The sequence below is a fragment of the Etheostoma cragini genome, chromosome 8 (genome assembly GCF_013103735.1).
Source record: "Etheostoma cragini isolate CJK2018 chromosome 8, CSU_Ecrag_1.0, whole genome shotgun sequence".
In the NCBI taxonomy this organism is placed as follows: Eukaryota; Metazoa; Chordata; class Actinopteri; order Perciformes; family Percidae; genus Etheostoma; species Etheostoma cragini.
The window spans coordinates 10,217,940-10,244,100 of NC_048414.1; the positions used below are offsets into that span (position 1 = coordinate 10,217,940).

Consider the following 26,161-nt stretch of genomic DNA (forward strand, 5'->3'; position numbering starts at 1 on the left):
ACACACACACACACACACACACACAAACCCTCCTGACCCTCTGCAGCTGTGGAAGACTCTAATTGGCTGTGTGCAGGTGTGGCAGGTTCTTCGTTCAAACGTGTAGCATGACCTTTTGAAATATTTTGGGAATGTGTGTGGTTGTTGGTTAAAAATAAATGTCACCTCTTATTTCATGCCGTTCACTCACATGGCCAAAATGTTACAGTCAAACCTTAACTTTCAGGAATCACTGAATAGATGGCCCCCAAAATGATGATTTGTTAAATACTACCACCATGTTCTCATCAGGAAATGTTTCTGAAAATAAAAATCTGCTGTTTATGGCTTTTATTTGAAAGGGTCACCATTCTTGAAAAAAGAGAATATTTGATTGCATCTTGGCTGCTTTGTATATTTACAGAATATATATATATAGTGGAAATGTATAACAGTGGGACAATTCGGAAAATTTCCAGATTAGGACAATCACAAAATCCGCCTTCTATCCCTTTAAGAATAGATCAAGAGTTAAAGGACTATGTCTCGGCAGGATTTGGGAATATTTACTGCATTATGCTGTCTTTACAGGTCTCAAGACAACTACAGCTGATTCAGAACACTAAGACCCGGGAGTGGATCATGTCACATGAGTTTAAAAAAAAAATACAGTTGGTTTATAAAGCACTGACTGGTTTAGGGTCAGAATACATTTCTTATTTGCTGATCTGTTATGTGGCGTTCAGGTCGCCTGGGACAGGTCTGCTTTCTCTCACCAGAGTCACAATTAAACATGCAGAAGTAGCATTTAGTTTTTTTTTTTATTTACACCATATACTTTATCTGGAATTTACTCCAAAAAGTTATTTTAAGTCAATAAATAAAGCTTGGGTATTCATTTATAGTTTGTACAGCTGCACTGTCAGTTTTTATTCTGTTTTGTCCATACTGTTCAACTTTAGGTTAGTCCTGTTTTATTATTTTATATTACCTTGTGTTTCTTATGTCTTACGTAAAGCCCTTTGAATGGCTTTGCTGTTGAAAGTGGCGCAAAACAAATAAACATAAATAAGTATAATACACTAGTAAGTATAAGTTTTGCAGCTTTATAAAAGACAATACAACATTGAGTACAATTGAGAACATGAAGTACTTTTTATTTAATATCCATTTTATGTTTTGTCCCTGACATGTCTCTTATTGGATTGAATTAGTCTTTTTTGTTAGGAAGTTTTTTGCGTGTAGGTTGTTCATGACCGAATATTACCAAACGCTGGACAAAACAGCACTCTGAAATGAAAAGGGTATTAACAAGAATACAACAACACTCACATTTGAATATATTTTCTGAAAAATAATTTATTTCCAGAGTAAAATAAACAATATGTTGCCATACAAAAAGTGTAAGAAAAGGGACAATGTCCAAACTGTGAATGCAGAGAGATCAGTAGAGGAACAGGTTGTACAGTATTTGCAGAGTTTCGTTAAAAGAGTTCTTCAAATACACGTCCAGGAATAAATTCAGTGTGGTCTTCGTGTTGTTCACTTTGTTTGTACACCTTGTACACACATACTTGTGTAGTAATTTTGTAACCTTAATCCCAGACATAACAGGCCCATTTTTTTTTTTTTCGCCACAATAATGCAACATAATACTTTCATCCCTAGGAGTTGTCCCAAATCTACTGCGACATCAGACACACACACACACACACACACACACACACACACACACACACACACACACCTTAGACAATTAGATTTTATATATAATATATACTGTCCTTTCAAATACAATCTAATAAAAGAGTCTGGACCTAATGAAACTAATATATTACTCTTCGTGTATTTTTCTTGAATGTTCAAAACACATTTGCTCTTGCACTAGGTGTAAAAATAAAATTAACATTCTAATTTGAATAATCCCTTATTAAGACATGTTAGGTTGAATACACTCTGCAGATGTACAAACAAACATTAACAAACGGCTATAATGAAAAACAAACCTGCATTCTGACACAAAACTAGTTATGAACATGGATGTATCAGATATGAATTGCACAGTTGCACCTAAAAGACAAGACTTCACAGTCTAGTCTAGACAGTATCAAAAACAGTGCCTGTGATACAGCAAGAGAACAACAAACTGAACAGTGCAAGATGACATGAGAACACTACCTTGTTTTAAGTTATTAGACTTTACTGGCAGTTAAAACATCTAATAGACCACTCTAATAACCCAGCCAGGGTGTTTCTGTTCTCATATGGTAGGAAACCGTCCTATATTAAAATAAAACGTATTAACAGATGAACTATTAGTTTGTAAACACTTGGCAACTTTAAATATGAATAACTGAAAATGAAGAACCATCCCAATTATTATTATTTTTTTATCTTAAAAATCTAATTTTTGAGAGTGACAGACAGAACACACAGTGCACTGACTGACTGAATCATGGCAGACCTTAAACAATATGGCAACTAGTTATAAAAGCATCATGACCACTCACTTATCAACTAGGACTGAGCTAGACAGTACTGAAGTCGTCTTCTATCACCGATTCAACGCTGGAATTCACCGGCAACACTGGACAACACCTCGCTGGTACGTAAACTAAAATGGACCCTTAAAAGTTTGGCTAGGATGTGTAGCGCAGTAGAGAGCAACGTCTCCTGGGACCTGAACGGGCCGTTACATAGATTGCCTTTATTGAAAACATTTTGTTTTATCCTTTCAAGAAAAGAAGAATAAACTATTCTTTTAAGAGAATATGCATGTCCATATTGCCCTTTGCTTGCATAACAAACTATAAAACGGACTCCATATTTTCACAAACCTCATGGTCCTCTAGGTTATATATAAACTTTGTCCTGTCGACTGGTTTGGGGCCGTCAGTGAGGGAAGGGTAAAACTCAGTCGCCGTCATGTAGCCCTCGTGACTTTTGATGTACTTCTTGTAGTTCCTACGTAAGCAATACCACGTGGTGGTGTAGAGAAGGAAAGCGATGCCCTTGAGGATGATGGCGAGGCCCACGTACAGATGCCTGTAAGCTATGTTGTCGTACAGCAGGCAGGCACCCCGGTCGCCGCAGTCTGAACTCCAGAAAAGGCAAGTGGAGTCGATGCCAGCACCAAAGATCAGGGGAGGGGGGATGAATCCTGTAAAACAAAAACACTGACTGAGCCCACACACTCCATTTCCACAATAACTTTCAAGATAACAAACGTTACTTTATATGCATTTTGGGTCAATATCAAATCATAAAGCGGACATTTTTCTCTTCTTCATTCATTTTTCCATTCTTAAAGAAAGAGATGTGTTTATTAACTTTCTTTCAGATAACAGAGAGGAGCAATAGATACAACAACAGATATAAGAGGGTCTGTCCCAACACTAACACTCATTTAAAAGTTGAAGTTAATGAAGTGCTGGATTTGGCATTAAATATACAGTAATTATTCATGTTATATTTAACGGAAATATGAAATATATTTTATATACAGTATATTTTTAATGACTTGTAAAAGTAGACCTGCATGCTTTTAGATAACTCGATTTAGATATTCTTAATTCCATTACTCCTCCCACTTTCTGCATATGCATTTTTTTTTTTTCAGTGTCATCAACTTTAATGCTGTACAGTTGATCCGATTTGACTCAATGTGGAAAATAAATGAAACCAACGAAGCATCTCAGGTCATTACAAGGCCTGTATTGGCATGAGTGATGAAATTATCTAAGCATGTCTCAGTGAGCTCTGTAACCCTCAAACACAGGCAAATGCCACAAGTATTGAGAAAGAACCAAAGTATCGGAAATGAATGTGTTTTCTGATAAAAGTTCTTACCGAGGAGTCGTAGCAAAAGAAACAACACTCCGAGTGCGTACGATTTCAGCTCAGGGCTCACAGTCCTTCAAGAGAAGCAGGTAAAATAAATTACTGTTTTGTTGTTCTTATAGATTTTGTGCAAGAACACACACACACAAAGACAAGACATGTGCGTGTACGCACGCACGCAAGCACGCACGCACGCACGCACGCACTTATATCCAACACACCTGATTAGGATGATAACAGAGGGCGTCTGGGCCATGGCTCCAACCAGGCTGCAGGCACAGATCACACACAGGAAGATGAGGAAAGCCTCCTGGCAGCCCGGCGTCGGACATTTCCCTGGAACCGCTGTTGCCAATTCACTCTCAGAGGATACACAAGCGCATCCAGTCAGGTTCTTTGAAGAGAACAACCATGCAAAATTAACTTAAGTTAAGTAAATTACATGGAAAATGTGTTATAGCTGGTGCACTGGGGTCAATACAGTTCAACTAAGCATCTGATCTGGTAACAACCACAGTCACACTTGAATGTCCAGCATGTGATAGCTGACGTCAGAACTAGGAAATACTGGGTTTTTTTTCTTCTTTTTTTAATATCACAGTATTTAGAAAATTTTAAGAAGTTCAAAGATAAGTTTGCATTAACAGTAATTCATTTGGTGTTTTTTCTGTGGCAAAATCAGAAGAATACGGTTACTAATTGCGGCCACCACCACAAGACAAGGGTAAAGACCTGAGAGATGTTTGATGTGGTCCGAGGGTTTCCTGTTCCGGTGCAACCGGCAAAGCAGGCGGACAGGTAGGTGACACCGTTGGAGCCACACACAGGGCTGATGGAGGAGGTGAAGCAGTTGCAGCGACTGATGCATTGAGCTTCTGGTTTCTCGCCCACCCGCAGAGTCCTGAACAGAGACACAGAGAGAAAATGAGCATCATTTCCAACTGGAAGTACTATATCTGTTCAGTATGTGGCACAAATCAAAGAAGCACTCTTTATCAGGGATACTATGGTTTACTTTTAATGTCTCCATAAAAACTGCACTGCACAGCAAACCTGCTATGGAGCAGACAAAAATACTGCTTTCACACTGATATATCAAGAAATAAATTATGCAGTATAAACTATGAACTATATGGCTGTGTATCCAGCCTTAACACTTTTTCTGTAAAAAAAGAAATGTGTCTGTATCCTAAAGTATGTTTCTACTGGGGCAGCCAACAAGATAATTGGACTCATGTAGATCTAAACTCCTGGACAATTGGCCTCCAAGAAAGAGAATGCATAAATTCAACCTGTATCTATGAAAACCTCCTACTAACACAATGGTATAAACTAGAGGCATTTCTTTGTGTTTCTTCCAATGGAGAGGCTCAGTGCAAAATAAAAGGAAATGACAACATCTCTAGAGATCTATAATCTCTGATTAATCACTTGTGCAGTGATCTAATCTAAAGAGAAGGGGCAGACTGGCCCGCAGGGTCCCTGACATGAATCTTTGCCATTTTTTCTTGAAAAATTGCATTAGTGTTATTGGTATCTGCATGAGGTATTGTATCTCCACTAATATTGGAACATTTCAAACTACTAATAGCTTTAGTCAAAAGCAGGCTACAATAAATAAACTAAGTTTCATTTTTTACGACTTGTCAATATAAAAGTTAATGAGTTGTCCGGTTGCATAATATTTTAGCTCTAAAAGTCTTATAATGTGACCGGTGACTGATTCACAGAACTCTGTTACATTTGTATCGGCTCTGTGCAGTCCAGGAGAACAAAAGGCCACCTTCTGAATAGAAAACTTTTTAATTTTTTATAAACTCGGTAAAGATGACACGAAATAAGTAAGCCCACTTTGCCCCAATGACTGGCAGTGATAAGAATCTTTATTCACACGTTAGATCCTCTGCAGTTCACCTCTAATAAAGTCCTCTAGCCTTGACAGCAGTGTTACTTTTCACTGCAATCATTTTGTTTACTGCTCATGTTTATTTTTAGAATAACTGGGTCCTTATGATAGGACCAGATTTAGAATCTAGGGTAAGAACTTGCCAATAATGACGGGCTTGCTCTACATTATTTGGTTTATTTCATGGCTACTCATACAAAGGTTACCCGCAGATAACGCCTGCGTCCTGGTTGGGATGGTTAACTTTACCACTGATGAGCCCGGCCCTCGGGTGGAAGCCAAGCCGTTGCGGTGAGTGAGCTAACCCTGGAGCTAACTAATGCTCTGTTTGCACTGTTGCCATTAGCGCTTTTAACGTTCCCTGTTTCCTTTACCCTCTCTCTCCCCTTGTGATCTGCTGTTCAGCGGCATGAGATCTGTTGGAGCACATACATCAAGTCAAAAATGATTTTAGTGATTTCAAAATGGTCTGCCTGAGTCTATGATCAAAGCAACGGTCTGTTATACAGAAAAAGCAGACTGCAGAATGCTGTGATTGACCGTGTAATAAAATAATTTGATTACTGATCATCTATAGTTTAGATCGCTCTGCTGAATCTAGATGGAGATGTTAGTTTTTGACACTGAATTCAACAAACATTCTCCTGGGGATTTTACAAAAAGTATTCTGCTTCTGATCTGCTAAATTGCATGTGATTGGCTAGTTGTTACCAAACCAGTTTTGTCATGAAAATGGACTCTTAGCTAAACTGGAAAATCTTGTGCAAACAAAGCATGTCAAAAGACCAGTTAACCAGGAAATTAAACCCCTTGCCATCAGATACATTTAAGAGGTGTATCTGGTGGTGTCATAATATTACTTTAACTATTTACAGTACATCAGAATAATACCAATCTAACTCAGTGGTTCGCAACTTTCTTTGTCTTGTAAACCAACTTAAAACAAAGAAATGTCCATATGCACTCGCAGTTGTCACCAGTTTAATCACATTTTTTCCCCCTTGTTCTATTTGAATAGTCCTAAGAAATATAATAATTCAGTAAATTACAAGAAAAGAAAATCGTGGGGAGACTGAAAATCATACTATAACCTTTAGATTAATTATCTGCTATCCTAATCCCAACTTCTCAGATTTATGTTGGTACTGCCTTAACCTGTATTCAATGTATTACAAATGGCTGCCATATATCCAGCTTCTCTCTTACTCATTTCTGTATGGGACTGTGACTCCTGCGACAGGGCCGGTGTCGCAGCCTAGGAACAGGAAGGAGACGTAGCAGGCGGTGGAGATCAGGTTGACCAGCATGGCCATGCGGATGGCCCCCAGTGCCGACAAGTTCAGCTTCTTTACCAGCAGACCGCCCATGAAGATCCCCAGACATGCACATGGAATGGCGGTCATACCTTAAAAATAAAGTTGACCAGAACCCATTTATTATATTGGTATACAGTATATAGTATATGTGGGCTTGTGCATGTTTGTAGTAAACACAGACCTAAGAGCTGGTTCGCTGAGGTGGTGGTGAGATGGAACTGCTGCTCAAGGTATTTCCCCAGAAAGGCGGCAAAGCCTGCCACAACTGCGATCTCCATACAGGCTGCCAGGATGATACAGGTGAACACTGGGTTTGAAAGGAGGTGCTTGGTCACCTTGGGGATCACTGGGCATAAAGAAATAAGCAAGGATGATCATTAATATCCTAGCATGTTAGCTACCAGGACAGACTCTCTTGTTGCCTTTAAGTCTGTTTTAGCACCTGCTCTGATCTACATTGATAAACTTTGTATAGCAATGAAATAACAATAATAATAAATATAATACAATAATAAACTAATTACTTGGTGGATACTCAATGAATAAAATAAAGAATTTCAAGGTTTTTATTAGGCTCTCTCTATTTTTAGACAACCTGCCAAAATCTGCATAAAGAGCATAAAAATAAGAAAGTTTACGTAATTTTGTTAAATAAATAAATGTAATAGTATAACATTTCTAGTGCAGCACTTGACTTGTGATGGAGCAATTTCATTGTGATTTATTACTTTTACCTTACCAAAAGGAGCTGAATACTTCTTCAATCGCTAAGCAGGTCTAAGTTGTTACCATTTTAGAACAATTTCAACAGCAAACACAAAACTCATTAGAGTTTAACATTTTAGTTTTATTCACATTTGACAAATAGAGAAAATAAATTGATCAATAGACATACTGTATGTCATGGATTTTAAAAGATGTGTATTTTCCTGGCATGACAACACTACAGTACTACACTGGATCTTGCACACTCACCCCTGAGTTGCTGACAGCAGGTGGGGCTGTTGCCAGGCTCGGGGCTGCAGACAACCCCATTGCTGGGCTTTGGAGTCTCATACTCTGCATTAGGCGAAGGAGGAAGCATAACCTGCTCACTGTCTACCCCCTCATCTCTCTCTGCGGATGGAAGTGACTGAGGGAAACCAAACATAAAGAGAGCTGAGCTAAAGAGTAAGGCACCACACAGCAGGAAGCCTGCCCACCAGGCTCCGATCCACCGCGGGTCTTCTGGAGTGATGCCCAGCTTATCTGTGGAGAGTCATAGTAGAGGTCAATTCCCCACATACACAGAGAAACATGTTGTATTAATGGAGACTGGAACACTGGAAAAATATCAAACTCACCGGTGTCAATAAAGATAGCATCTACATAGAACTTGGTACAGAGGGAGCCGAGGATGAAGCCACAGGCAGGCCCGAACACCAGTGTAGAAAAGAGGATCCCTGCACAGAAACCAATATCAACTTTACTTGATTGTTCGGTCTTATTTTAGTCACCTGACACTTCCAGAAATACAAGTATAGTGACAAAAACAAGGAGGCTAGTTTAACTAGAAGAGCTGTGAATATTGTACTGCGGGTCACCAAAATCCTGCCTCTGTGTAATACTTTTAATGCCTTCTGAGGGCCACCTCCGGTGAGCATCTAAGGGAAGCTTTGTACCAAGTGCAATCACTGTCCCCTAAAAGAGAACCTTTTTTAAATAAAAAAAACTCAAACCGGCCAATCATTTAATATTTGGCAACTAATCAATTCATCTTTCCAGCTCTGTTTTGCACAAATAATACTGATGAACTGTAATGCTTATGTGTATTGTGTTTTTTTGGCGAGATAAAGAGACGCATTTCTTGCTCTGGTTGGTTAATAAAGTTACATTTTATTTTCCAAACATTAAAGTCCAATGTGGCATGCAACAATTAGTAAATGTGTGAATGACTTAAAACATGTAGTTAAGAAAATATTAAAAATATTTCATTGTGAATGCAGAGCAACAAGACACTTTTAAAAATGTATCCACATCAAGGAAGGCCTATCCCGCTCTGATGTGGTCTTTTCCAGGTGGTGCAGTGGGAAGCAAGACAGCCAACAGGGAAACATTTTGGCTGTAATGAAAGATTAAATCACCCAGTTAAAACCAAAAGGCAAATACAGCAGCGGTGGATTCTACACACAGTAACTGTACTGTATTCATTATGGCTCAGCCTTGTCCCCCTTGCAGAGTAAGGCACTGAACAAACACAAACACTGTGAGGACAACACCTGACAACAGAAACAACCCAGTGTAGTGCAGTTTGTCCCATCTCTGCTCTCGTGGGCAGCTGGAAATAAAATGTAGAGCTGGATCCAAAATCCTCATTAAAGATCTGTCAGCAGGGTGAAAATCTGGCAATGTGACTCAGACTGCAAGCAGATAATGAAGACTCAAAGTTCAATTTGGGAGACAAATTTCTCCCTGTGTGTCCTGCGATCTGTGGTATTATTAGACTGCACTGTTAAGACTGTATCTGGCACACAATGAAAAAAAAAACAGATCTTGTTCTACGTTTTTGATTCAAAGCCCCCCGGAAACGCTTGCTACAAATTACCACCAAAATTAAATGAAATCTTCTCTGCTACTCCACTTCCTCCCCCGGCCCTGCAGCATTACAGACATCCCCTTTTACTGGCTGCAGGTTGGCCTGAACATTGCTGCTATCAGCGCGAAGCCTCCAGTAAAATGCTCAAATGCCACGAGCAGCCACTTAATGAACAAGCGTGGAAACAGTGACTAAGCTCTGTACGTCTCTGCTAGTGCTGAGTGAATGCAGTCTGCTTCCCGCCTTGACCACCCACATAGAAAGGGAGTCAACATATTAACATAATTATAGCCTCATTCACATCATAGTTTATTCTTTCCATAAAGGAAATGGCTCACAGATTTGTTTACGTGCGGCTCCCTATCTATAACGCGGTATAAACTGACTCATTTAGGCAAGAGGAGGAGTGAAACACAAGAAAACAAGTTTTGACGTTGGGATGGGAAAATACTGCTTTTTTCACCCTAAAATCATACAGCTGAAACATCTTTGCGGTTGACAGTCACACCAAAACGGATGGAAATTAACAAAAAAACAATGGTGTGATCATAAGGCACCAGAGCAGGACCACCTTCAGCTAGCTTCTGAGGCTTTGCAATATGAGAAGAATCTAATTTCCTCTGGTGACAGTCTGAATGCAAGACTAAAATCAAAGTTTTAAACAATTAAGCTTAAACAACAGCGTTAAACCACCTCTTCATAGGCTACAGAAAGACAGACTGAGGGATTCACACCCACAAACACAGAGGAAAGAGCCGTTGGGGCACATCCGGGAGTTTTTACTTGATACCAATGAAACTGCAGTTTAACAACACTTTTATGAAGGAGGGCTGCAGTTGTTATGTGACTAGCGTATTTGCCTGTGGTGGTGCAAATGAGGCCTGTGCACTCTCTGTTTCAAGTGTTTCCTTAGAAACTGAGTGTTGTCTTCTCATAGCAACAACATCACTATTTCTCTCACCACAGGAAACCACAAAGAGGAAATTCAGTTAGACAAATCACCTTGCAGGAGTTGACAGCTCAGCTAGCCTACAACCACTGAGAGGATACATGTTTCCACAGAGATCCTTGCCTAACCCCGGTTGCTTTAAGAAACGCTGTCTCCTTAATGATAACATTGTGCCGCAGCATGAGCCTTGCCTGTGTAAGAGATCACTAATCTATGAGGGACCATGCCTGCTTATCAATCTGCTGCTTCTGCACAAGAAACAGGGCAAATGCAATTTTGAAGTTGGTGTTAATCTTCACATAAAATATATATTCACATGAAAAGATATTTCTGCTAGTTTTTTTTAAAGGTCAAAGCCATCAGAAGAACAGCATGCCGTTGGTTGCGTCTCCCACGATAGGATTAAGCTGAACATGAACTCAATCTTGTAATCAAAACATAAGTATCTAGTCCAACATTGCTTCAGTATAGTTCTAATCTATTCATCCATTAAAGTGAGCCTAATCTACTTAATGTGAGGTGCTCCAGATAAAAACCTGTTTACCTCTGTGGGAGCTGCTACAACGAAACATGTTAAAAAACACACACTCTGCCCTATTTTAACGATCTAAGCGCATGGCGCAGGTGCATGCAGGGCATTTTTCAAATCCACTTATGCTAGTTTGATGGTAGAAAAAAGGGCCTGTGCGCTGGGCACACGGTTCAAAAGGGTTGTACTTAGTGTTTTTATTAATTCATAGGTGTGTTTTGAGGCGTAACATTCAATAAACCAATCAGTGTCATCTCCCATTCCCTTTAAAAGCCAGGTACGTTGTACCTTGGCTCATTGTTATTATGATGGCGGATTTGCACCACAAATATTTCTTTGTAATCTTTTGCATGTGTGTGTGCTGCTGCATGTATGTGTGTGTGTGTGTGTGTAACAGGCATAGTGTGCGCGTTGTGGAGGAAAAAGCTAGTCTGGCTCTGTTCAAAGCTAACAAAATCCACCTACCAGCACTTCTAAAGCTTACTAATTAATTAACCGTATAAACCCGGATGTAAAAACAACAATTTGTAGTTTCATAGGGAGTTATGTAGTGTGACCATTACTTGATGGACAATATCTGTTTTTCTGTCCACCCAGCACTTATGTGCAGAGTCTCCACCGTTTTTTTTTTGGCAACCTCACTATCGATTTGGCTAGCTGATCGCCACTGCTTCCAGTCTTTATGCTAAGCTAAGCTTACTGCCTCCTGCTATGTACTTTAGATACAGACATAAAAGTGGCATCGGTCTTCTCCTCTCACTCTCTGCAAGAAATGAAGAATGTTTCAGTAATTCAGAAGATAATTATCATGTGCCCATTAATGAGAGCTTACTTGAACTATGAAGTATTCCCATGGACACACACTGACAAGCTTGGTTATGTTATCAACAAATTTATTTAGTCCATCTACCTGCAGTTATTCTTTCTCATTATCTTTTTTTCAAATAATTGATCTTTGCTCTCAGGTCATAGATAAAAGACAACTGTGCCTGTACAAGCTGTAAAGGGTTAATTTTATGTTTTTCACAACAGTATTAAGAAAGAAAAAAAACACAAACAAAAAAAACCTAAGTTAAGCACATTAAATCTCCGTGAAGGTCAACTCAATACACAACCATAGCCGTGGGTAACACACTAATTTTCTAAACTGCCTCAAAATCCCTTCCCTTCCTGTTCAGCGGTCCTGTTACGAGATTAGTACAAAACAAACTAATTTGTTCATGTTGTAGTTCGCCCGAGCCTTTTAGTATCCCTTGAATTATACTCTCAGGGGAGCATGTCAGATATAATTCAATTAACAAAGCTTGGTTCTATCGTTTTTGTCTCCCTCTAATTTGTTTAGAGACCAACAGAAAAGGCTGGGAAAGCTCCTGTCCATGAGGCTTGTCATGTTCCGGATATTAATTAACTAGGGGTGTGACGAGACACTCTGCTCACGAGACAAGACACAAAATGGGGTTCACAAGATTACGAAGAGATTTTAACTCTATTTTACAGAAAAACTACAATGAAGAAATAAGACTGGGAAATGAGTCCTTTATTCAATCAAAAGTCAGAAAATGAAAACCAAGCACTGAATGGTTCTGTATATCTCCTTAATAACTAACAGTTACACCGTTATTTATTCCATATGTATGGTGAGAAGATAGTCTCTTCACTCAGAAAACAAAGGTTACAATATAACTAAGTGTTTTCTGGCAGTAGTTAAGACCAAATGTTTTGAACTTGAATTTGTCAATGTTCAGTAGACAGAGAGAAATAAAGCTTACTTTAATATTATTTCACATTGATAACGTTCTAAAGCACAAATAAATTACCATCAAACAATGATGATTTTTGTGAAGACAGATGCTCTTTTCTCCTCTTCCGCATTTTAATAATTGCAGCACTAAACAAGAAGGCTACTCTAATATCGATTTTTAAACATTTCTTTGTTTATTATAGTTAAAAGTAAAGTTAGGTTTTGCTGTCTGCTTCCCAACTCATTTTAACAGAGAAAGAGTGATCTGCGCGAGAGAGCACCACAGTGAACTGTGTGCTGTGGAAGCGTGTGTGTCTTGGCCAAGAGAGAAAGAGGTAGATGGGGAGAGAGAGAGAGAGAGAGAGAGAGAGAGAGAGAGAGAGCGGCGGTACTCTCTAACGTTCTAACGCTGGGTTTATAGGCAGCTTTTTTCTTTGGACATCACTCTGCAAAAGTAAACTCCAAGTCAACTTTGCTAATTTCAAGGCCGCTGCTCTGCACTTGTGTACTGATATTGCAAGACACTTTTTACGTCAACAAGAAATCCCGTCACGTTTCACCTCGCAAGATCTAGTGGGGACGATATCTCGTCACACCTCTATAATTAACCCACTGCTGCTTTCCATATCATACAATCTACATTTGGAAAGTTTACTTAAAATAAATGTTGAATGTACAAATGCCGATGCTTTTACTTCAAGAACACAGAGGGATGTTATTAGTACTACACGTGTAGCACACATTGACGTCATGCTATTTATCTTCACACTTGGAGAGCGTTTCCTATGAATATGTAACCACATACAAGCACCTCCATCTCATACACTTTTGTAATGGCTCAGCCAAAACACTATGCAAAGATTAAGCCATAATATGATATCAGTGACAGGTTGGGCTGCACTCTTCATAAAATAGCTCCTGAGATTAATGTGGAGCCAGGTGAAACCCAGTAGGAGGCCGGTTTAATGCTGTTCAACACAGATACAAGGTCCTCCAAAGACCATTTGTCCCCAAGTTTAGTTTCTTTGGACCCTCCAAGCCAAGGGGTGGAAATTAAAAGACAATACAACTTGAGGCTAAACAGAAAAAAAATCATAGTAAATCAATCATAGTAATATAGAAATGTCAGATGCATTACGCCTGCATCGTCTTCAGTTTATTTCATGCTCTCATGAATTCCTTCTCCTCTTCCATTAATCTGGCCAAATTTGGACAGATAATCCTCTGAGCTAAATTAGAGCAGAAGGACAGTGTGATGCTGGAGGCCAAAACACATAAAGTATTGTGCCACTTTCACATACGTCCAGACTAAAACAGAGTGAGCTAAATGATACTGAATATAAAGCCAAGAGCCAGTGTCTCAGCTCCAGCTCTGAACATGTCCTAAACATGAGTTTATGTCAGTTGAGAGCAGAAAAAAAAAAAGAGTCTCGGGATGGAAGAAGTGCATAAAGCCGACACAAGATATCAAGGTTACATGAAGTGAATGTACATTTTTAAGACCACACAATTTGAAGAGCTTTCAAACAAAAGCTCCATCTTCCTCCTCTGTCGTACATCAGGTCATAACATCCTCTGTGCATATGCGTAAAGACATATTTAAAATAGCAGAGAAACACTCAAAAAAGGCCAGAGATGTCAGACTGAGTACAGGCCATTTCCTGACTGCCCAGTGAAGGAAGGTGGCTGCACTCACACTGACAGTTACACAAAAGATTCAGACACACCTCGACTCACACCACACCTAACAACCATCTGTCTGCTTCCTGAAAACACACTTCCTCTCCTCTCATCAACTGCACAGAAACATCATTCGGCTATTTCTAGGTATGCACGATAACTGGTGATGTTTTCTGAACTGGGTTTAGTAAATTGAAAGCATTTTTTACTGAGTAAAACCACAAGCTTATAATCATACTGTATGTGTGGGTTTAAAGCTATTTGTCACTTGTTAATACTGAAAATTTGGATTTATGACATTTTATTGAATATTTTCATGGATAGCCTTAAATTGTATCAAGTTCTCATAAGATATCCTTGCTTGTTAGCTGGTTATTGTTAGCTAGCATGTTGTTAGCTAGTGATGTTATAGACCAAATTGTCAACTATAACATTAAGGTGAATAAAGCATGTAGCTCCTTTTTAGCTTTGCTTTATTTGCAATTGTTTCTCAAAAGCATCATATGCCTTACAATTTCATTCCAGAATATGGTGTCCTTTTCTCACAGAAGGAGTCTTTGGATCAGCAGTGGCGGTTCTACATTAATTCACACCCGGGGCGAGAGACCCCCTTCAAGCAACCAAATGTCCAGGATTTACAATTTCCACATTCCACATTCAGAGTTATTGGTGGTCATCAACTTGTCAATCAGCTCTCTGCTGTTAAGGTAGAAGACATAATTGAGTTATCTGCATTGACGTTCCATATAGAAGCTGCAGAAACTGGCAGCAGAAAGCCCTTTTTCAGAGTAAATATTACTTCTTTAACACACAACTAAGATGTTGTATTAACATCAAAAGCGTTGTTTTCTTTCACATAAAATGAGCACATCACCTAATCAAACTGTAAAAAAGACCCATATCAATTTATTTTTTTATTTTTAAATGCATGTGGGCTGGTTAAACTATCATTTTTCATAGATATCTTGTACCTCGTTGGACTGTGGGTTTATTTTAATAGGTACATACTTATTACATGTTAATAAGGGACCTTTAACCAGCATGTGTCCTGCTTAGGGCCGCTCGATTATGGGAAAAATCATGATCATGATTATTTCGGTCAATATTGCAATCACGATTATTAACACACCTCAATTACTCATTGACTTTTTAAAAGATGTTAACATTTTAAACAGTTCAACAGTGTAAACACCGTGAACTGTCAATGAAGTACTCTATTGGTAAACTCTAAAACAAAAACCTAGCCCTGTTTTAAAAACAGTTTAAAAAAACCCTAACATATTCAGTTCACTATCATATTTATAAAGCAAATCTTCACATTTGTAAGGCTGAAAACAGTGATTATATGGTTTGAAAAATGACAATTTTTCTGTTGATTGACTAATTAACTATCAATTTGTTGTTACAAAGAGGGAAAAACACTGAAATTGTTTGTTGGTCAGCTGTACCCTATAGTAATCCTGTTGGCTATACACAGCCATGACCTAAATAACAAGCCAAAGCTTAAAGAAGGCTCTCAACTCACATTCAAATGCCATTACATCAGGATCATCCTGCTTTAACTTCCGCTCGTACGTCAAACCATCTCAAATTTAAAACCAGCCGTCCGCACACGTCCAACTAATAACGGACATTAAAACAGCGTCTTCCCGTATAGTCAACTGCTAACTTGCATCAGAGCAGACGAATGTTTCACTGATGCCAAATAAGAAGTGCAGCTAAAGGACACATTTGAAACTATTAGCATTTTGACCCTGAGGATGAAGCAGAGGGGTTTACTGCAGAGCGTCAACTGGGCTGCGGCTGGCGGACACATTGGCTTTTCAGCGGCCCTCAACACCATGTTGCGTTAAGCTGAGCTTGGCTCCATCTTAGCCTTAGAGAGGTCACAGCCTGTAATGGCAGGTTAAGGTCAGGCCTCACTGAAGGCTTCACTACCTCATATTTAGACTCCTGATATGAGTCTAGACAGCTTATAACCAAATAATTTAAATGTAGCAGGACAATCAAGTGACTTTCACTGAGCCTCCTGTGCATACAGTTTGTGTTTTACTAGTCATGTCAACTTTATTTATATAGCACAATACATACGTAATAAAATGCAACATACTGTGCTTTAAATGAAAAATAAAATAAAATAATAAAACATCACACTACGTCATCTTGTGTGATACTAAACACACCATTGATTTAAGCAGACGCCACCATCTCCCCTCTTTCACTTCCTCATGTCAGAGGCTTGTTACGATCATAAATATTATTTGGGAAATACCAAGTAACATTTAATGCATTTACACCACAAATATTTAATTTACTATCAATCTTTTCAAACTGATCAAAACACTGTCAAGCTTACTAAAAACCCTTAAACTGTTGATAGATGCCAATTTTATTTTTTATTTTAATTGTTGTGAATATGTTATACTAAAAATGTACTATATAGTCTAAACCTTCGTGGATTAAAAGACTCCACTAAAAACCTACATTTATGTTTGATATAATTAGTTTTAATAGTACATTAGAATACAAAAGTAAAAAAAATATCAGTTTATTAAAGCTGCAATGTAAAGTTAATTAATCAGTTAGTCTAATGATAGAAAATAAAACAGCAACTAATTTGATTATGGACTGTTTCAATCATTTTTTAATCCACATTTTCTGTTATCAGCTTTTCTCCATTTCATATTATTGTAAATTGAACAACTTTGGGGTAGACTGTTGTCAGAAAAAAGAAAACACCTGAAGATGTTACCTTGGAATAAGATTTTGGAGGAAATACAAATAATAATTTGTATTTTGCATTGTTCAAAAGGTCGAAAAATATATATATATATATAAAAAAACTGACTGACGGATCTTTGCCTCTTTTATAATTCAGAGGCTACAACGAGCTGCCACATCCCAGGACTCTTTAGGTGACAATATAGTGAAAAATCACTAAATCACAATTAAAACACACAGCGGCAAGATGGAAAAGGAAAAAAAAGGTCTTTAGTGAGATACACTTCAGAGCTGGAACACAGAAGCCCTGTCATGGAAATAAATGTGTTCAACATCCGGCCCTCTTAGATTATATAAGACAGAGTGAAGCCATCATATTAAACAAACTCTGTATGTGTGTCCATATCCTGTGTGTGTCTCCTTATGTATAAATAATAGTGGTTAACATTTTAGATCTTTACAAAAAAGAAAAGCAAAGGAAAGTCAACAGACAAGAGGAAATTAAATGAGAATGATTGTTTAAAAAGCATCTATTGCTTTTGGTCCAAATTAACAATTGTAAATGGATACAAGACAGATTTCTAAAAATATGTGGGTGGTCCTGCCTCCCCTATCTGAACTCATTTTTGTCTTTTATTTTCTTATCTTGTTTACAATCAACACCTCTGATGCTACTAGACTCCATGCACGGACAAGAATAATAAATGTGTCATCTGTCCCGGCCTAAAAAGCTGACAAAAGAGTTAGAGGTAGAGATCCACGGTAGAGGTCAATCAATTCCAGTCAATACTTGCCAACAAAGTCCTAATAAGAGGTCTTAAAGCAGTGTTTGGACTTTTTGACAAGTCACAGCAGGAAAAGCACCAGAGTAAATACTAATAAGGATGAATTCCATTTAGCTGCTTCCGTGTCAGGGTCCTGGTATGGTGCACGTTAGCTCACTGTCAGCATTCACAATATAATAGAACGGAGACACTTTGCCTCTAATCAGGTTCTTTTTCTACCTTGTAGGTCAGTGGCATTAAGCTACTTTAACCAGGCATGCAGTTAATCTTTGAGTCCAATTAACCTTGTGTCATTACTCTTCAACTATTGAAGTGTGCAGTGAAAGCCCTCATTAACAAAAATGGCTTCAGTATTAGTATGCTTTGACTAAAAGTCAATCCATTTATTTTTGTTTTATGTTTGCCAGATTTAAATACACACTTCTAACTAGTGAAATGATCTTCATTGTTACTTACCAGACGTGCACGTCATAAAAATTACCAGCTTCTAAATGTGAATCAATGCTGCCAGATCTTTTCTATGCAATGCTAGTGATTTTTAAACATTACAGTAATGCATGCTTTGTTACAATAATAATGATGGTCTTTCTGTGCCATAAGATTACGTAAACAGACCGGGCATGTTTTCAAACAGGGCACTGATGTGATGCTGAAAGCAGACTGCCAGCTCTGTGAACACCGGGTGAGAGGAGGAAGAAGAGAGACAGAGACAGAAGGAAGAGAAGGACGGATAGACGCTAGGTAGGAGTTAATGTAACAGAGCAAAGCCTTGTCGTTCTGCCCTGCTACAGTGATCTGTTTGTAATCCTGCTTCAGATGTTTGCTTGGCACCAAGGCGGAGCTACCCACAGTCTCCATTGTTGGGAAGTTGGGTGGTAGGATGAAGGCATTGAGAAGAAAGGGCAAAAGACCAGAGTTTCTACGTCTCTCTGATGGAGAGTTGCAGCTGCTTTATTGAAGACTAGGAGCATGGAGAGGTTTGGGACTCTTTACAGCAGCTGGTTACAGCTTCTCCAGCAGGTGGCTTGGCTTAATTATCAGGATAGAGATGCCAACAGCCTGTTTCCCCCTTTTCTCCAGGAACATGTGGGACGCGGGCACACAGTATAAGGACAATTGTAAACCATCATGTCTACTACCAATTATAAATGAGACTTATTGTGCTGCATCCTGAGGAAGAGAATCGATGAGGAAGGACATGTGGGAAGTGTTTGAGGAATAAAATAGTTGACAGAGCCAAAGGATTGGAAAATATGGTTGAAAACGGAGCCACCGATCAGAAAGTAAGCATTCATATCACACACAATTAGCCAAATTAAGCAAAACGCGGTTGGATCAGAGTGAAGCCAGAACGAAATAGACTCACATGTATTAACACATTGATTAAATAAAAGTTGACTAAATCAAAACGGTTAACTTTAATTACTACCTACCTATTGATAAGAGTCCATTTAATTAGGCACTGTTATCCCTCACTCTCCACCATAAGTGATATGGAGATTTAATGCTGAACATGCTTCTGAGTAATCCTAGGAGCCCAGAGAGCAACCACTTACACACCATTCAATCAATGAGGCTTGGGATTTGCGGCAAAGCCACAAGCACAGCGTGAATCTATATTTCCTAAAGCAAAGTCCTTGTTCAAGGTCAGGTCTTGCAGTACACTTAAACTGCTCATTTATTTCGTAACTGCTCTCAGAGCAGTTACGTGTCTGCAAGTCCATGATGGGAGCTGATCCTCAGCCATGCATGTGATTTTTTAAACGCTGTGTGGTTTTAAGATCAGGCAGAGGAGAGTGACAGCTGCATTCTCCACTGCAGGACTCAGCATCTCAATCCAACACTAAAATAAATAAAAAAAACAGTTGTTTCTGTTGCAACGGCTTGCTGATGCTAGTGTGTTTATGATCTGTCTCCAGTCACCTCTTATCCCCACGCTCCTCCCCCAACGGATGACCAAAAATCCCCTTTTTAATCAGCAGATACAGAGTTTGACCCAGATTGCCTTGAGATGTCTGAATGGCGGCATGGTGACATTTACTGAAGCCACAGGGATTCATGATGCAGTGGAAAAGGAATCACAAGCCCAGTTAGTCCAAAGTACTAGATACAATGCAGCAGGATTCTACATTGGGCACCGTTCAAGCTGCTGAGCTTAGGGTCCAATGTGGCAAATGGCAATCTAGTAGAAATGGCAACAGCCAGAAGCTTCAACATTCAGCTCTGCAGGCTCTGGTGAGATGGCCTGCGGGTATCATATCTGTTATCCAACACTGATCCATTTCCTACAGAGGTCTGACCTATTTACTTGCTTTTCACTGACACTTTCTCAGTACACTTACGGTCAAGCTAAAGGATGAAAGGTTCATCAGGCCTGAAACGTTGGCCCATCATCAACTGAGCTTTAAAAATGATATTTAAAAGGGTCTCCAGATGAACCATGCAAAGGCCAAACCACAAAGATGTTTTAGACTGGTCTGTTAGTGTTAGACCAGTCCAGATTTATGCTCTTATATTAGTGTAACGCAAGTTAGATAGTTTTATAAAAACAAAGACTAGTTTTAAGTCTAAAAACTTTACCAGTTAGTATCTACTGTATATTTATTTAATAGAACAGTTAAAATGGAAATTAGTTAACATATGTTCTGCTGCTTCCCTCTATTTTGTGTGTAATATTTTGAAAACGATACAAAATTGCGTGAAACTTTTAGATTTCCTAGATTTGTTTGATCTGATCTGACCAGCCAGACGTCCAACAGACAGGATTGTACAGACTTTAGCAAAACATACACTGGCATAATTACTCTGTCACTGCAATTCTATCCCACAAAAACAGCAGATTGGCTGGGGGAGGTCATTTAGTTTCACGAGCAGCCAGATGACGAGTCCTTATAAGGCTACCACATGGCCTGACGCACAGCAGAAATGTATGAATGTAATAATCAACAGACTCTACACCCTTCGGAGGTTCTATACCTCTACCACCAGATAGCTTTGCACCCTGACCCATCCGATTCATATCAGAATCACGTCTAAATAAACAACTCTTCAATCAGCAGAGAAATTTGCTCTTTATGTTTTTCCACATTATCGCCAGGCAGGAATGAAACTACCAAATTAGATTCAAGGAATTACAGCAGATTCAAATCAAATAAAACAAATCAAATGTCTCTTCTCAGACTTAAAACAAAACTTTAACTTCAGGCAACCAATACTCAATCACAATGACCTTCCATTTACCAAAACACAAGCAAGTGTTGCAGTCTCCCTCTGCTTAGCATTATGTCAGCTCTGTTCCTTTCTGACTCTTTTACATGATACCCAGAGTCCATCCATCAATCCATCTTCGACCGCTTATCCGGTTTCGGGTCGCGGGGGCAGCAGCTCCAGTAGGGGACCCCAAACTTCCCTACTCAGAGTATTTGAGGATAATTACTGATTAGCTTTGAGACAGCAGCAGCATATTGTTGACTAGTTGGATACAAGATAATCTCATGTTCCGTGCCCTCTCTACACTCTAAGACTAACCCAAGGTAACCAAGCAGAGGCCGCCACTGTGTCCGGGCCTGCAATAGAACTTACAGTAAACGTCTCTGGGTCATTCAGCTTGAAGCAGAATGAGCGTCCGGTCAAACATGGCGGAACGACGAACCCACACAGTTCATAACAGTAATGCAGTGGAGCAGCGGCTGACTGATGAACTTTCACTGCAATGCCGTTTATCATCTTGAGATAAAACAAACTGGTGTTGTTAAGCAAACTCAGCATGCAGCTTAAGGTAAAGACGGAAAAACCCATTTAGAATCTAATCCTTCAAGATGACATTAACATGCGCTGAGTTTAAGTAGCTTATATAAACGCCCTACTGCAGCAACTGTTTGGAGTCAGAGCATTTTAGCAGGAATGTTGACATGTCTCTCGAGGATCCACTACAATCGGTTTTCCTAACAAACCTGTAGCTAAATTTGTCCTGCAGAGCTGAAGTGAACAGAAAATGATTAAATTTACCCTTTGAAAATTGCTGGAAATGGTAAAAAAAAAAAAAAATTATATATATATATATACACAGACATATGTACATATATACAGACATATATATAAAACAAACTTAATGTAATTTAGACTATAAACCTTGACAGTAGCTACATTATGAAATTGCACTTTAAACATCTTCTCCCTCAGCACTTTTGAATCTGATCAGATATTTCCTATATTGTGCTACAAGCAATGTTGACATTTGTAAATCTGAAAGAATTTGTATAAATAGGCATGACAGTGATGGATTACTTAATGTAATCCTTTCCTTCCCAACTGCACATTATAGTTTCATCAAGAAATCACAGGCTGGCTAAATGCTTCTGAAACCTGGAGCGGTAGCAGGATGGAGTCTGTGCTGGACGATAAATGACGCCAGCTCCAAACCCTTCTCTGTGTGTCCTGTACAGTATATTTATGCAGTCAGGGGTCCTGTGGGAAGAGCCAGAATTAGCTGTGGATAGTGAAAGGTCATAGAGCAGTGGGAATGAAGAGCCTGTTGACGCAATCTGTCCAATTATATTTATTTACTTTGGCCAGAGACAAGTGCCTACGTCTAGACTTGGGAAACAAACCAAAACCAAGATGCCATAAAATAAAATGTTTGACCCTGTTTGGTGAAGGCATTCAAATTTGTTTCTTAAGAACACTTGAGTACTTCCTTTTAAGAACATGTACCACATAGCAGAACAAGTTCCTAAAAATTCTTCACAATGACTGTGAACAGATCTCAACCAGATAGAGACAAAAACTTCACTTAAGAGACACAGCTGACTTTGCTTGAGTATATTTTACAGATGTTTAAACAGCAGTAAGCTGGGTCTGCTGCAGTATACACAGTAAAGCAGGCACTTGGGGCCTCGGAAGGAGTTGTTTTTCACAGGCCTGTGTGGTATGCATGTGCGTCCCGGCCTCTCAGACCCACCTCATGGCTGTCTGGTTGGCATTCCTGTCTCACTCTGTAATTATGGCTCTTCTCCAGGCCTCTCTGCTTTGCTCTCCCTGCAGCACCATACTCTTAAAGGGTGGGGCTCCCCTCTACCGAAGGCACAGTCTTTCCACCTGGCCATTTGGCTCAGGCTCTAATTTTAACAATAACACATCACTAGGCAAAAATGTGCACTGACAACAGCAGCAGGCAACAGTTGTTGAGGAAAAAATTAGTTGTTTTAATAACACTAGGTGTAATGTACTATAAATTAGGGTTTATGTTCCTTAGCTTGCACTGAAGTTAAATTATGTGATCTCAGATAACTAAACCATGAAGTGAAGTAAATACTTTGATTTTAACCCAGTCTTCCATTAAATGTGTGAAAACGTTTCAACACTTAAAGCTGTGAAAAAAGTCTATATGCCAAACGAATGTACAGGATACACACTTTTAATCTGGCAGTGTGCAAATAAGATCACAGGGGAAGTTTTACTTGATGCTTTTATACAGCACGACTGTCTGCAGCTGTAATGAGACCAATGTCAAGCATCTGGCTGCAGATTCAAAAGGTGTTTTCCTCGCTAATGGCTTTTTCAAATCAATCCAAGAATTCCCCCTAAAACCTTCTCAAATACCTGTCTGTCGATAAAGAATAACTAATGAGATGATGGATAAATTTCCTCTCATATTTTGTAAATCTTACAATGAAGCTACATTTATCATATCTTAAACTTAATCTTGTGATGTTGTTCCCAAGTATCTTTATAGTGAATTTAAAATAAAATACAAGACTAAAGACAAAGCCTACAGAAGTTATGCAAAACCTACAAGAAATAAGCAAAGTTTTGGCCATGACAATGTTTTGAAACAAAGCGTTCTATCGCTGCTGTAACAATGTGAACTTGTTGATGTAAACTGGTGAATAACCCAAATACATTATCAGTATGTGAAAGGAAATCTCACAGAATTTTAAACAATCTACTCCATTCATACAGCTGGGGGCACATGACATGCTTGCAGCAGAAGGATTAGGACAATCAGCTGAGCGCGACTCAATACCACATTGTTCCTTGCTGCTCACCGATTGTTTTTTTCTCCAACTCTCCTTGTAGCTTATCAGAAGAGGACAGAACCAAATCTTGCCTCCCTTAAGCCTGCCAATCTTTAATCACTTGCAGTCCACTTCCCACTGTAAACTGTTAACAAGCCACTTTTGTGGCATTTTGTCAGGCCCTTTATTGTTTCAAACATAGCTTATGTGTTTTTGGAAGAAAAAAAAACAACAACAAAAAACAACTTACGTTATGAGAAATTAAGAAAATCAGCTTTGGGCTTGAGATTACAGTACAGAGCACACTGCTGCCTTTGTTTGCAGGTCAGCTTGTTGCTGGATCAGAAAAGAGGCGAGTGCCAGGCTAAACTCATCCTCTATTCAGGCTCTTATTGTCTCTGCTCCACGCTGATAACAAACAGCACACATTATGCTGACACATCTCATCTACTCCATCAAAAAGGCGCCTTTCCACCTGGTATTAAATCTGCTCTGAGTGATCCGACCACAAGTGGACAGCTCTAAGTACGTGTGTTCCCACCAGGCAGCAGAACACGTCTCCAAATGCGTCTTGAATGACCAATTGTGATCGGCTCTCACTTCCTTGCTCTTTATGAAACAGTTACATAATTCCTGTTTGCACATACCGGTAGGCTGGTTTTGTGTGCGTGCGTGTGAGTGTGTGTATACATTTAAATTGTTTTTCTAACGCTGCCCACATTTGTGTGTCGACAATAGGATGTCTAATGATCAGCGCCAGGACCAGTTTAGGAGGAAAGACGTTTTTAAAAGTCTGTGTGCTTAGCTCTCAGTATGTTGGTAGCTTCTAACTGAATCTCTGATTTGAAGTTTAGTTTCTACATTATATCTGCTCAATTTACGTTTAATTTTCGAATATAGGAATATAGGTTACTGTTGATGAAAAACCAGCAATCCCTGATTTTTCCGCTTTATAATAAACCTTTTTTTTTTTTAAGAAAAATAATGGAGGACCTGTATTTGTGAAGCATTTATATGAAATGAAACAGTTGACCACTCAGGCTTGTCTGCTTGATCTAGCACAGTGGAGAAAGGTCTGGCAATGCAAGACTACTAAATAACAAAATGGGAAGTTGTGACTTAAGAGCAGAAATGTCTGTAGTAATATCATACATATTGAGGGGAGTTTTATGAAAATAAATATAAGGTTATTGTTTAACGGCAGCTGCCAGTTCCACGCAATCATGGGACTCAGACCTCCAGACAGCAGGGGGGATATAAGAGCAGGCAGCAAATGAACAAAAACGCTGACACATCACTGACAGTGTGATAACATCCAAAAAATAAGATTCACTCTCAGTGGTTTCTTTGACATGAAAAGTACTTTGAATGAGTACGTAGTTCTGCTCAGAGTTGAGTAGGAGGTCCTTAATGTGGCCCAGTACACATTAAAATCGTGGCAAAATCTGGATGAGAAGACTGATACCCTCTGATGTCTGGAGAATGGAACCAATCTTCTCATCCAACTCTTGGCAAGAGTGTATAGAGCTCAACAGTCCCGCCCCTCCTCCGAGAGACCTTGGGTTCCCAAGTAAATTTCCCATTAATTTCTCCCATTGACGTCTGGAAAAATCTGTATAAAAAGCCTTTCAGACCATGCCTTAAGCTAATCAGCTACCACGTGACTCATAAACACACATTATAATTTTTTAGTAAAAAAACGAACAGAAAATCCAGAAAAAGTCAAAAGATACAAGACTGTGTACATATTTTCATTATTGAACAAAGGAACTACTCATCCAATAAACCACCCCGCACAACTAAATGAAGGAATTAGAACAGCTAATTTGGCTAACCGCTAGGTGAGACAGCATGTAAAAACTTTAAAAGACCCTCAAAATAAAACCTGAAAATAACCGTTAAGATATATAACAGCTGTTAGGTCAGCTATAGCCTGCTTTCCCAGTGTTTACTTTGAGTTAACATTTTTCTAGATTGTATCAAGCTGTCCGCTAGCAGTTAGTGAAATTAGCTGTTAGCTAAACTAACGTTAGCTTCCCGGTGGAGGCTAACGGCAGGAGCGTGGGAACAGATGGTGATTCATGCAGTGTCGTAAATCCTCGTAAAACATGATTCTCGTCTTG

General features: G+C 39.1%; 1 protein-coding gene across 2 annotated transcripts in view; it reads right to left on the bottom strand.

The window, feature by feature from the left end:
• slco3a1 (solute carrier organic anion transporter family, member 3A1) overlaps nt 1-26,161 on the bottom strand; it is a 50,387-nt gene that overhangs the window by 12,937 nt on the left and 11,289 nt on the right. The window contains exons 3-10 of one of the 2 annotated variants that reach the window (XR_004657482.1): nt 8,385-8,483; nt 8,017-8,289; nt 7,223-7,387; nt 6,932-7,130; nt 4,552-4,720; nt 4,041-4,213; nt 3,829-3,893; nt 2,412-3,139 (exon numbers count right to left, since the gene is read on the bottom strand). Coding sequence is in view for 1 of the 2 variants with exons in the window: in XM_034878248.1 (XP_034734139.1) it covers nt 2,787-3,139; nt 3,829-3,893; nt 4,041-4,213; nt 4,552-4,720; nt 6,932-7,130; nt 7,223-7,387; nt 8,017-8,289; nt 8,385-8,483 (1,496 nt within the window). In the remaining variant the exon portion in view is untranslated. Of the gene's footprint in view, nt 1-1,320; nt 3,140-3,828; nt 3,894-4,040; nt 4,214-4,551; nt 4,721-6,931; nt 7,131-7,222; nt 7,388-8,016; nt 8,290-8,384; nt 8,484-26,161 lie in introns of those variants that run through there. The other variant, XM_034878248.1, reaches the window with a different exon arrangement.